Source organism: Emys orbicularis, chromosome 6, assembly GCF_028017835.1.
Source record: "Emys orbicularis isolate rEmyOrb1 chromosome 6, rEmyOrb1.hap1, whole genome shotgun sequence".
In the NCBI taxonomy this organism is placed as follows: Eukaryota; Metazoa; Chordata; order Testudines; family Emydidae; genus Emys; species Emys orbicularis.
Genome location: NC_088688.1, coordinates 69612944 through 69626826, shown reverse-complemented (window position 1 = coordinate 69626826; position 13883 = coordinate 69612944). Strand labels below are relative to the sequence as shown.

At 47.3% G+C, this 13883-nt stretch overlaps 1 protein-coding gene across 1 annotated transcript in view; it reads left to right on the top strand.

Moving 5' to 3' along the window:
* The first annotated feature begins 207 nt into the window (after positions 1-207).
* TMEM232 (transmembrane protein 232) overlaps positions 208-13883 on the top strand; it is a 131096-nt gene continuing 117420 nt past the window's right edge. Inside the window, exon 1 of the mRNA XM_065406769.1 lies at positions 208-341. Coding sequence (XP_065262841.1) covers positions 208-341 — 134 coding nt within the window. The remainder of the gene's footprint in view (positions 342-13883) is intronic.

Below are 13883 nucleotides of genomic sequence, written 5' to 3'. Positions count from 1 at the left end.
GAAAGTGTAACTGTCGACTTCTGTGAGCATGCTGATGTTCCTATGAGAAGGAACAGCAATATGGCAGAAGATATGTGTCTTCACATATAGATTGTGAATAGCTGTTTCTCTCACTAGTGGGTATACAATCAAAAATCCCAATTCAGTGGATTGTAACATATTCTGTATTTGTTTTGTGTGATTTTAGATTGATTATAGCATGAGAAGATGCCAGTTATCAAAGTGCCAGTGGTACACAGATTTGGAATATTATCCAATAGACAACATAAAGAACTTCAAAAGGAACTTTTGAAAAAATATTTGCCAAGTCATTCATATGAAATCCACAGTGACAAGCCTATGTAAGTGCAATTTAAATATAAACCGTAAGATCACTTTATTATTTACGGTAGAACAGTATGTGGTCAAAGTTTCTTTAAGTTTCAGTTTCTGTGGATCATTAACTTCTTGTATAGAGTTCTTGAGTTGACTAACACCTTATTATCTGTATAACCATTCAACTCTGGATGTGCATAAGACTTGAAAAAAAATTGTTCACTCCCAGTAAGAGCAACAAAATAATGACATCTGTCAGGTACACCTTAGAGGCATTTCATGGAAAGCTTGCTCCCAGTCATCCCTTCCTTCTAATCCAAATGCTTGGGGAATTTGAATGGTTGATTGCAATACCTACAACCGGCCTATTACAGATAATATGGGTCCTGCCTTTTTCACATCAGTTAGACATCTAACTGGTATCTAATTCCATCAACATGTTTTACCTAGGTGTAGTTTGACTGCTATATTGGGGAGGGCAAAGCACGCCACGCACATGCATGCACACACGTGCACACGAAAGCCAAAGTTCCCTTGGCTCACTGGCTCTCTCTTCCCGCCTGGAGTGGTACTTGGGCTGCTGGTGCTGGGGAGGGGGATGGGCCGGCTTAACGGGGGAGCCCCAGCTGCTGCTGGCAGCCACTCCGGCACTGGCTGCTGCAGTGATGTCACTACTCTGGTGCTGTTGTCGCTGCCTCTCTGCTGGGGCTGCTGCTACTGCCGAGGGGACACCACATTCCAGGCTCCTGCTTCCCCCCACCCATTCCTGTATCCCCTTCTCTTCCCCATCCTCTCTCCCCACAGTCCTCTGCCCCATCCCACTCTCTCTTCCCCCCACCACTCTTCCCTCTGTCCCCCCTTGCCCTGCCCTCTTCCATGGGCACTAACCATTGTACAGGAAAGGGGTGGTCACTAGGATCAAGGAGGCGGCGTCCAGCAGCCGAGGCAGCGACCCGCAGTGCAGGGAAAAAGTTACTCTGTCTGGCTCATGGTGAGCCGAAATGTGCAGGGAAGGGCAAGGGGGAGGAGGCAGAGACCCCCTCCTGGGCAGGCTGAGCAAAGCAAGCCCTGCAGGGCAGCTTGGTGCTTGCAGAAATGGGGGGTGAGGAGGGGAGTGGCATGTGACACCCTCCCATGCCTCGCCTCTGGCAGGACAATGCCCCCTGCACTCCCCAAACTACGCCTATGATGTTTTATTATTCATTTGAAGACACCGTGTCTGATTAGCATATGTGTCTGTAATGCAAATGGCTTGCATCTACATGAAGCATGTTCAGTAGACTAAAGTCTAAGGCCAAGATCCCCAACCATTGTGACTCACTTTAGCACTATGGAGAATTGGTCACATGGATGCAGTTTGATAAATTCCAAATGATTTGAGACCACTTAAGGCCAGATCTTTAGCTGATATCAATTAGCATAGCTCCCTTGAAAAATATCCAAGATCTTACAAAACTCAGAAGGTCCTGAAATCAAACATTCATAAATTCCAAGGCCAGAATCATTGTGATTATCTAGTCTGATCTCCTGTATAACATAGGGCATAGAACTTCCCCAAAACAATTTAGTTTGAACTCAAACATATCTTTTAAAAAACATCCAGTTTCGATTTGAAAATTGCTATTGATAGAGAAACCATCATGACGCTTGGTAAACTGTTCCAGTAATTGATTATCCTCATTGTTAAAAACATATGCTTTATTTCCAATTTGAATTTGTCTAACTTCAACTTCCAGCCATTAGATTCTATTATACGTACATCTGCTAGTCTGAAGATCCCATTAGCAAATATTTGTTCCCCAGCAGGTACTTCTATACTGTGATTGTCACCCCTTAACCTTTTCTTTGTTAGACTCAAGGAACTCAATCTATTTAGTTTATCACTATAAGGGATGTGTTTTAATTCTTTAATCAATCTCATGGCTCTTCTCTGAACCCTCCCCAATTTATTAACACCTTGAATTGTGGACACCAAAACTGGATCCAGTATTCATGATAGGCTTTGGCTTACTGAGACAGTTTTGGGTTTTTTTCTTCTGGATAAGGCCATAACACAACAACCTTAAACTTGAAAAAGTACCTAAGCTGATCACACAGAACCAAATTACTCTTCTCCATTTTGATTTGGACTCTCTTACAGTTTCTCTTTGTTCTAGTGAAATTTTCAGAAATTTAGGATCTCAGATGAGATATGTAAATTCAGTTTACAATGAAAAAGGAAACCACTTAAAGAGGGCATAGTCCTAAATCAGAGATCTACAATATAATAGAAAGTTGAGCAATTAGATATCTCCACGTCTTCCCTAAAAAAACCCCCAAAAAAACAAAAAATGACTTGAAAATCTTTTACATCTGTCAGGTCCATTGATCTGCAACTTGTGCTTTTTGTGGACATGTGTACAATTTGTGTAATGCAGTGGGTGAATGATAGTGATGCTCTACAATAAATTGATATTTGTGTTATATGTTTTTACTTTTTCCAAGAAGCAGTTTGTAACAACAGTAAGGATCTCCATGGCGATACTCTATCAGGAATAAACAAATCAGTAGTTTATCAGCTTGGGAATGTATTGACCAGACAGCAGGCTACTGCCTGTAGTTCACTTACTGCTAGTAGGACAACTGGTTCTGGCAGTTAACTCAGAAATAAAGTAATACAACATGACTGCAGAAAAATGCTATGCCTGTGGTGATATTTATTTCACTCTTCAGCTGGATCTGTGTGCAAAGTATTTTGTGTAGAGACATGATACTAGAATCCATCTCTTAGGAAATGTATCCTAATCAGTAAATGGCCACTCTGGCACCCCACAACTGATGTTGAAAATGCAATAGCTGCAGCATGCAACAGACAAAAGTTTTAAATATAATTTCAGAAAGAATGACTGAAGTCTTTTGGAACTTGTCTCAGTTATTATTCCATAATGGATGGTGTTCATCCAGGAGTTCTGAAGAAACTTATGAATGAATTGGCTGAATTTCTAGATAACTAAGTAATCTTTCATTAAAATTAGCAGAAAGTTATCAGAAGACTAGAGAGTAGCAAATATTGTAACCATCATTTTAAAAAGAGCTCAGGGTGGGATCTGGGAATTCTTGACCAGTGAGCCATACCTTCAGTACTAGGTAATTTGGTTGAAACAATGAGTAGTGAAAATGGTGAAACATCTATATGAATTATAGAAACAAATCAGCCCTGTTACCGTAAAGGATAGTTGTACCTCTCTAATCTAGTAGAATTCTTGGAGTAGGTCACAAAAATAGTGCATAAGCAAGAATCACCACATATAATTTATTTGGACTCTCAAAAAACTTTTGACAAAAGTCTCTCACAATAGGCTGTTATGGAAATCAAATATTTATGGAGTGAGAAGTAAAGTATCGTCATGGATCAGAAACTGATTAAGAGACAAAAAATAAAGAGTAGTAATCAAGGTCATGTTGGATTACACTAGGATTGGTAATGTTTAATATATTCATTAATCACTGGCAAAAGATGGATGAACAGTGAAAATTTGGCCGATAATACAAAATACTGTAGGATAGCCAAGACAGGAGAAGAACCATCAGGCGCTCCAGAAGACCTAGCAAAGTTAGGTAAATGGAAAGCACAATGGCAGATGAAGCTCATTGTTGGCAAATGTAAAATAATGGATGTTGGAAGGAATAATTTGAAGTACATATTAGAGCTTGTCAAAAAACTGGTAAATTAATTTGCAACATTTTTGTCAGATAATTTTTAGACATTTATGTGAACATCCACAGTTGCATTATTTATAATAAAAAACATATATATATAAGGCATGTAAACCCTCATGATTCAGGGCATAAGACAATCACTAATTGGATGGGGTTAGAAAAAATATCCCTTATGAACAGGTTATATCCTAATTGTCAGCTGTGGGATTCTTGTACTTTCTTCTGAGGCACCTTGTGCAGGTTGCTGTTGAAGACAGGATATTGGAGCAGATGTACTGATGGTCTGGTGTAGCAATTCCTATGTTCAAAAAGAATTTGTCACATCTACGCTAGCAGTTAAATCATTTTGAACACTAACTGAGGTGAGTGGTGGGGAATTTGTTGCTGATAACCATCTTTAGCCACTGTCTGTTTTCTGAGTATAGATGGACCTGTGTTCCATTCATGTTGCAGGTACTAGCTTGACCTTAGAAAAAGAGAGGAGAGGAAATTGACAGGGAGCCAAATAATGCCTGCTTGACTCATTAGAAACGTTCGGTTGACTTCAGTGGGACTGCACAAGTGAGTGAGGGGGTCAGGATTTGGCCCAAGATAATGAAGAAAGTGAAGTGTGAGAAAATGGAGAGAGTAACAGACGCAGAGAAAGATGAATAGCGGAGAGCAATAGATACATTGGATGAAAGAACCAGCTACAAAAAAAGGAAGCAGGGAACAAAATACAGAGAAAGAAAGATAGGGAGAGAGAATACTGGTTATCCTAACTTTGGTAATTGTATAATTTTTCCTTTAAGAATTATGTGGACAAATAATATGTAGATATTTGGTAAACCACAGGAGTAACAGGAAATAAATCTTTTTTTTTTATCACCAATGTTTCTCAGTCTAAGCTCTGGCTATTTATGCAGTGCTTTGGTAGCATTATATTCTCCTAGTTGGTCCTTACACTGATTAAAGAACAGAAGCGGTTAGTAACGTTTTAGAGCTGATAGTTTTTGCTGCCTAGCTGCTGTTTTTTTTTCTTTCTTGTCTGTAATGCTCTGTCACTAGACCCTAATGCCTATATTTAGAAAGACTTCCTTTTTGCACCAGTCAGCTATTGGTTAAAAATAGCTACATTACTTTGCCATTAAATATTCATTAAGATGAGCTGTCGCAGACTGTAAGAAGCATCCAATTAAGCAGTTCAACTTCTACACATAAGGCTACAAATGAGCAGTCTTCTATCTTTTCAATAATGCATCACAGAGTGCAGTTATTATGTGTAAAATAATTGATAAGGCATAAGTTATTTGTAAAATATATACTAGAAATAGAAAAGTAGCTCAGAGAGGATGATTTTGCCTTGGGACCTTCCTCTGAGGTTGAATAAAATGTAATGTACATTTTTCCACCACGTGAGGAAAGCTGAAATGCTATGTCTAATCTCACAGTACTTTCTATTTCTGATGTGTATTCTGTATCACAGAATCATAGAAATCAGAGATGGAAAAACCATGTTAGTTTTTATTCACCCCCCAACCCAGGTAGGATTGTAACTATGGGCTTGATCCAATGGAAAGATTCCATGGGCTTTAGGTCAACCCTGTATGTTTTTTTTGTAGCCAATACACTGACCCAGGCTCAGATTTGTCTCTAAATTGTAAATCAGCTTGTATAACACTGGTGAATCATCAGAAGTAAAAAAAAAATACATGGGCCCAGTTTTTCTGGTTTGGCCAAGCTGAACTCAGTGCAGGACAAGAAATGGGGAATGAGGCGGGGAAGGTGGTTTTGTGCCATCACTGTGCACCCCATATCCTGGGGATGTCCAGTCTGGGCACTCACCTAAATTACTATAATCCGAAGGCATGTCATATGCTTCTTTCTTGTAGATTCATATTGAAATTACCGCCTTAGATATGTTTGCCATCTACTGGTTAATTACTGCCTGCCTTAACTTAGGCCTGGTCTACACTAGGCGTTTATGTCGAATTTAGCGCCGTTACATCGAATTAACCCTGCACCCGTCCACACCACGAAGCTATTTAGTTCGACATAGAGGTCTCTTAAATTCGACTTCTGTACTCCTCCCCAACGAGGGGAGTAGCGCTAAATTCGACATGGCCATGTCGAATTAGGCTAGGTGTGGATGGAAATCGACGCTAATAGCTCCGGGAGCTATCCCACAGTGCACCACTCTGTTGACGCTCTGGACAGCAGTCCGAGTTCGGATGCTCTGACCAGCCACACAGGAAAAGCCCCGGGAAAATTTGAATTCCTTTTCCTGTCTGGGCAGTTTGAATCTCATTTCCTGTTTGGACATCGTGGCGAGCTCAGCAGCACTGGCAACGATGCAGAGCTCTCCAGCAGAGATGGCCGTGCAATCTCAGAATAGAAAGAGGGCCCCAGCATGGACTGATCGGGAAGTCTTGGATCTGATCGCTGTGTGGGGCGATGAGTCCGTGCTTTCCGAGCTGCGCTCCAAAAGACGGAATGCAAAGATCTACGAGAAGATCTCTAAAGCCATGGCAGAGAGAGGATACAGCCGGGATGCAACGCAGTGCCGCGTGAAAATCAAGGAGCTGAGACAAGGCTACCAGAAGACCAAAGTGGCAAACGGACGCTCCGGATCCCAGCCCCAGACATCCCGTTTCTACGAGGCACTGCATTCCATCCTAGGTGCGGCCGCCACCACTGACCGTGGACTCTGAGGATGGGATATTGTCAACGGCCGGTTCCTCGGACATGTTAGCGGACGGGGAAGATGAGGAAGGAGATGAGGAGGACGAGGCAGTCGACAGCGCTTACAACGCTGATTTCCCCGACAGCCAGGATCTCTTCATCACCCTTACAGAGATCCCCTACCAACCGTCCCCAGCCGTTAACCCGGACACAGAATCAGGGGAAGGATCAGCCAGTAAGTGTTTTAAACATCTAAACATTTATTTTTAACAGAACAGGAATATTAACAACAACAACAATGGGTTTCTCATGATTAGTGTGCCCTAGGCGCTTAACGTTTCAGTCCTGGGCAGTGCAACTATTGAAAAAAAATCTAACAATGTCCGGTTTTGCATGATTGTTCTGCCCAAGCCGCTCTACTGTTTAGTCCCTGCCAGTGCAGCTACAGTAAAATGCGGTCTATATGTCCGGGGATAGAGCTGAAATCCTCAATGGACATCTCCACGAAGCTCTCCTGGAGGTAATTGGAAAGCCTTTGCATCAGGTTCCTGGGGAGAGCGGCCTTATTGGGTCCTCCGTAATAGCAGATATTTCCGCGCCAGGAGACAAGCAAGTACTCCGGGATCATTGCCCTGCAGAGCATGGCGGCATACGGCCCTGGTCTTTGCAGGCTTTCCCGAAGCATTCTTTGTTTTTCCGTATCTGAGATCCTCATCAGGGTGATGTCGCTCATGGTGACCTGCTTTGAATTAGGTAGGGGAATGTTAGTATTGGGACTGCTTGCCCGTTCCTTTACAGAACTGTAACCGGCGGTTTACAGCCACGCGGTGGAGGCGGGAGAGGGGCAGCATACAGGGAACTTTCCCTGGGACAGCCGCGAGGGGGTGGGACAGGGGCAGAGCTCATGCTTGCTGGATTGCTGGCAGCAGGGACTGGCATTGATTTCAATGTGAAAGGAGGCCAGTGCAACTATTAAAGTTTTAAGTAGCCACAAGTCTATGGCTTACCATGTCGGCCTGCTACACAAATTCCGGTGTCCTTCCCCGCGTCTCTGATCTGCACTGCAAGACCCCAGGCACTGAATGCGAAGGCCGAAAATTCGACCTTGTCCTGAGTGCGCATGTGATAGGTGCTGTGCATGGTCTTCTTTACAGAGAAAGACTATGTTCTTTGTTCACAACTAAATTTATCTTTCTGAGGAATTCACTCCCTTTTTCCCATTCCCACAGCTGCGACTGTCTCCCAACCCAGCCTGGCATCACACTCCCAGAGGCTAGCGCAGATTAGGCGTAGGAAGAAGAGGACACGGGAGGACATGTTCTCGGAACTTATGGGCTGCTCCCGAGCCCAGGCAGCACAGCAGACCCAGTGGAGGGAGAACTTGTCCCAAATGCACCGTTCACACATGGAACGGGAGGAGAGGTGGCGGCAGGAAGACCAGCAGGCGACTCAAACGCTGCTTGGACTAATAAGGGAGCAAACGGACACGCTCCGGCGCCTTGTGGATGTTCTGCAGGACCGGAGGCAGGAGGACAGAGCAGGGCACACACACATTGCAGTCACTAGTTATCCTGGTCATTCTGGGAGGTGGTTTTAGTGTTCTGTGGGGGGTGGGGGGTGCTCTGTGACTTTGTGGCGGGGGAGGGCAGTTACAGATCTTATGCAGCGGTCCTTATCCTGGATCACAGAGCCACGCAGCAGGGGATCTGTAACCGTCCTCCCCCTGCCACAAAGTCACATAGCCCCCCCCCACACAGAGTCCCGAACAGGAGGGGTGGCAGGGTCCGTTGAAACCACCAGTCCACCACTGCGGAGCCTGTCATTCCTGGAGTTTGGAAGCGTCATTTGCATCACTACACTACACCCGCTCCCCACCACAGTCTGCGTCCCAGGTTCAACACTTTCCCACGAAAACAGTAATAAAGAAAACGGTGTTCATTAACAAAATTCAAGTGATTTTATTTTTAAACGTGTGTTGGAAGGGGGGGAACGGGGTATGTAACTGGAGAGGATACTGAACATTTAGTGGGTAAAGAAACGGGGGCAGGTTCAGCTTCTCTGTACACAAACTGAAAAGTCACTGGTTACCCTGCTCACTCAGGAACCTAGCTTTCAAAGCCTCCCGGATGCACAGCGCGTCCCGCTGGGCTCTTCTAATCGCCCGGCTGTCTGGCTGGGCGTAATCAGAAGCCAGGCTACTTGCCTCAACCTCCCACCCCGCCATAAAGGTCTCCCCCTTGCTTTCACAGAGATTGTGGAGCACACAGCAAGCTGCAATAACAATGGGGATATTGGTTTCGCTGAGATCACAGCGAGTCAGTAAGCTTCTCCATCTCCCCTTGAGACAGCCAAAAGCACACTCCACCACCATTCTGCACTTGCTCAGCCAGTAGTTGAAGAGTTCTTTTTCAGTGTCCAGGGCGCCAGTATAGGACTTCATGAGCCAGGGCATTAGCGGGTAGGCTGGGTCCCCGAGGATGACTATAGGCATCTCCACATCCCCAAGAGTTATTTTGTGGTCCGGGAAGTAAATACCTTCCTGCAGCCGTCTAAACAGACCTGAGTTCCTGAAAACACAAGCGTCATGAACCTTGCCCGGCCATCCGACGTTGATGTTTGTAAAACGTCCCCTATGGTCCACCAGTGCTTGCAGCACCATTGAAAAGTAGCCCTTTCGGTTGATGTACTGGCTGGCCTGGTGGTCCGGTCCCAGGATAGGGATGTGAGTTCCATCTATAGCCCCACCGCAGTTTGGGAATCCCATCGCGGCGAAGCCATCTATGATGGCCTGCGCGTTTCCCAGGGTCACTACCTTTGAGAGCAGTACCTCAACGATTGCGTTGGGTACTTGCATCACAACAACCCCCACGGTAGATTTGCCCACGCCAAAGTGGTTCGCGACTGACCAGTAGCTGTCTGGCATTGCAAGCTTCCAGAGGGCTATGGCCACTCGCTTCTGGACAGTCAGGGCTGCTCGCATCTGGGTGTCATTGCGCTTCAGGGCAGGGGACAGCAACTCACAAAGTTCAAGGAAAGTCCCCTTCCGCATGCGAAAGTTTTGCAGCCACTGGGATTCATCCCAGACCTGAAGCACTATGCGGTCCCACCAGTCCGTGCTTGTTTCCCGGGCCCAGAATCGCCGTTCCACAACATCCACATGACCCATTGCCACCGTGATGTCCTCAGCGCTGGGTCCCGTGCTTTCTGACAGGTCTGTGCTACTCTCAGGCCTTGTCTACACTACGAGAGTACTTCGATTTTAGTTAATTCGACTATGTGGAATCGATATTACTAAGTCGAACGTGTGTGTCCACACTAAGGACAGTAATTCGACTTTGTGAGACTTTGTGAGTCCACACTAACGGGGCAAGCGTCGACATTGGAAGCGGTGCACTGTGGGCAGCTATCCCACAGTTCCCGCAGTCCCCCCTGCCCTTTGGAATTCTGGGTCGAGCCCCAAATGCCTTCTGGGTAAAAAAATGTGTCGAGGGTGCTTTTGGGCGCCTGTCGTCATCCGTCCGTCACTCAAGCCCTCCCTCCCTCCCTCCCTCCCTGAAAGCGCCGGCGGGAAATAATTTCGCGCGCTTTTCTGATTACTGACAGCGCGGACGCCACAGCAGTGCGAGCATGGATCCCGCTGCGACCATCGCTGCAGTTGTGGCAGTTCTCAACGCCTCGCAGCTTCTCCTCCACCTGTACCAGAGGCAGCTGCAGATCAATCATGAGAGGAGGCTACGGCACTACCGTGACGGCATGAAGTCGGACACTAGCTCCGACCTCTCTGAGAACATGAGACCCAGCGCCCAGGACATCTCGCTGTCACTGGGTCTTGTTGATACTGTTGAACGGCGATTCTGGGCCCGTGAAACCAGCACGGAATGGTGGGACCGCATAGTGCTGCAGGTCTGGGATGAATCCCAGTGGCTGCGCAACTTTCGCATGCGGAAGGGGACTTTCCTCGAACTGTGTGAGTTGCTGTCCCCTGCCCTGAAGCGAAAGGACACCCGGATGCGGGCAGCCCTGACTGTCCAGAAGCGAGTGGCCATAGCCCTCTGGAAGCTCGCAACGCCAGACAGCTACCGGTCCGTCGCTAACCAGTTTGGCGTGGGCAAGTCTACCGTGGGGGTTGCTGTTATGCAAGTAGCCAGGGCAATCGTCAAGCTACTGCTATCTAAGGTAGTGACCCTGGGAAACGTTGAGCTCATCAGAGATGGCTTTGCCGAGATGGGATTCCCAAACTGCGGTGGGGCTATAGATGGGACTCACATCCCTATCCTGGGACCGGACCACCAGGCCAGCCAGTACATAAACAGAAAGGGATACTTTTCCATGGTGCTGCAAGCACTGGTGGACCATCGGGGACGTTTTACCAATATCTACGTTGGATGGCCTGGCAAGGTTCATGACGCTAGGGTGTTCAGGAACTCTGGTCTGTGTAGACGGCTGCAGGAAGGTCTTTACTTCCCGGACCACAAAGTAACTGTTGGGGATGTGGAGATGCCTACAGTCATCCTCGGGGACCCTGCATACCCGCTAATGCCCTGGCTCATGAAGCCCTACACTGGCGCACTGGACTCAGGGAAAGAACTATTCAACTACCGGCTCAGCAAGTGCAGAATGGTGGTGGAGTGTGCTTTTGGCCGTCTCAAGGGCAGATGGAGAAGCCTACTCACTCGCTGTGATCTCAGCGAGACCAATATCCCCATTGTGATAGCTGCTTGCTGTGTGCTCCACAATTTGTGTGAGAGCAAGGGGGAGACCTATATGTCAGGGTGGGAGGTTGAGGCAAATAGCCTGGCTTCTGATTACGTCCAGCCAGACAGCAGGGCGATTAGAAGATCACAGCGGGACGCACTGTGCATCAGGGAGGCTTTGAAAGCCAGGTTCCTGACTGAACAGGGTCTACAGTGACTTTTTACTTTGTGGACACAGATGCTGAACCTGCCCCCGTTTCTTTACCCAGTTACTGTTGACTATCCTTCCAAGTTACATACCCCCTTCCCCACCTTCCCAACAAATAAAATCTGTTCTGTTCTGTTAATGAACAAGGTTCCCTTTTCTACTGTTTTCGCGGGAATGTTTTAAACCGGGGACGCAGACTGTGGCGGGGGGCGGGCTTACTGTTTTGATGCAAATGATGCTTCTAAAGTCCGGGAATGACAGGCTCCGCAGTGCTGCGTTGGTTGTTTCAACGCAGCCTGCCAGCAGTCCTGGGCGGGACTGGATGTATGTGTCGGCCAAGTGACTTTCTGGCAGGGGGTGGAGGGTAACAGATCCCCTGCTGCGTGGCTCTGTGATCCAGGATAAGGACCGCGGCATAGGATCTCTAACTGCCCTCCCCCGACACAAAGTCACAGATCAACCCCCTCGCACCCCAGAACAAGAAAACCGCCTCCCAGACTGACCAGGGTAACTGGTGACTGTGCTGTGTATGTGTCCTGATGCTGGACCTGCCCCCGCCTCTGTAGCCTGCTACAGGTGACTGTCCTGTCCAAGTAACAAACCCCTTCCCCCCCTTCAGACAGAATCCCCTCCAAAAGACACTCTCGGAAACAGTACTTAACAGAAACAGATGTTTTATTACGAACCGCACATGAAAAGGGGGGGGGAAGGAAACTTGGACATGGGCTAGTGTGAGATGGGTAGGAAAGGACTTTTCAAAGTTTGGAACGAGAGCCTTCCATTGCTGCAGCAGTGTGCAGTGGCCGACTGACAGTTTTAACGGCCCTTGCCGCCCCTCCTTCTTTGTACTTTTGGTGAGGGGGGTGTGGGACTTGGTGGCGGGGGAGGGCGGTTAGAGATAGACAGCAGCAGTGCTCTGTCCTCCTGCCTCCGGTCTTGCAGAACATCCACTAGGCGCCGGAGCGTCTCCGTTTGCTCCCTCATTAGTCCAAGCAGGGTTTGAGTAGCCTGCTGGTCCTCCTGGCGCCACCTCTCCTCCCGTTCCATGACTGCTCTGTGCATTTGTGACAAGTTCTCCCTCCACTGTGTCGTCTGGGCTGCCTGCTCTCGTGAGCACTCCATAAGTTCATAAAACATGTCTTCACGAGTTTTTCTCTTCCTTCTTCTAATCTGCGCTAGCCTCTGGGAGTGTGATGCCAGGCTGGGTTGGGAGACAGTCGCAGATGTGTCTGTGGGAATGGGAAAAAGGGAGTAAATTCCTGAGCCAGATAAATGAAGTTGCTAACAAAGAGCATAGTCTTTCTCTGTGAACAACACCATGCACTGCACCTTTCACATGCGCACTCAGGACAAGGTCGAATTTTCGGCCCTCGCCTTATGTGTCTGGGGTCCTGCAGTTGCGATCAGAGAAGCGTTGCAGGACACCTCTACTTCTGCTGCGGGCAAACATGGTAAGCCGTAGACTTGTGGCAGCTTAAACATGTAATAGTAGCACTGGGCTCCTTTCGCACTGAATGCAAGGCCACTCTCTGCTGGCAGCAATCAGGGAAGCATGAGCTCTGCCCCTGTCCCACCACCTCGCGGCTGTCCCCGGGAAAGATCCCTGTATGCTGCCCCTCTGCCGCCTCCACCGCGTGGCTGTAAAGCAGTCCAAATACTAACATTCCCCTCCCTAATTTAAAGCAGGGCGTCATGTGTGACATAACCCTCATGAGGATCTCGGAGACCGAGAGGGGAAGGATGCTGCGTGAATGCATGCAGAGGCCTGGGCCATATGCCGCCATGCTGTGCCGCGCACTGATCCCCGACTACCTCATGGACTCATGGCGTGGGAACGTGTGCTACCACGGGGGACCAAACAAGATTGCCCTGCCGTTGAACCTCGTGCGCATGCTGGAGCGGTACCTCCAGGAGAGCTATGCGGAGCTATCCCAGGAGGACTGTCTGTCCATTCCCGGGCACATTGACCGCCTTTTCCTTTAAGTTGAGCATAACGGACTACAGAGTGGAGGGGCCGTGTTGTGGACTAATCATGAATATCCGGACAGTACTTGATTTTCTATACATAGTTAGTAGTAAAAAGTTTACTAAGCCAAATAAATCATGAACAACAAATTACTGATATAGTTATTATTCCTGTTTTGTTATAAATAAAAGTTTCTATGTTTAACTGAGTGACTGAAAAGCCCATTCTTAACAATATAAATATTCCACTTATGTTAAAATGAAATGTTTAGATGTTTAAAGCACTCACTGCTTGATCCTTCCCCTGATTCGGTGTCCGGGGTAAGGGCTGTGGACGGTTG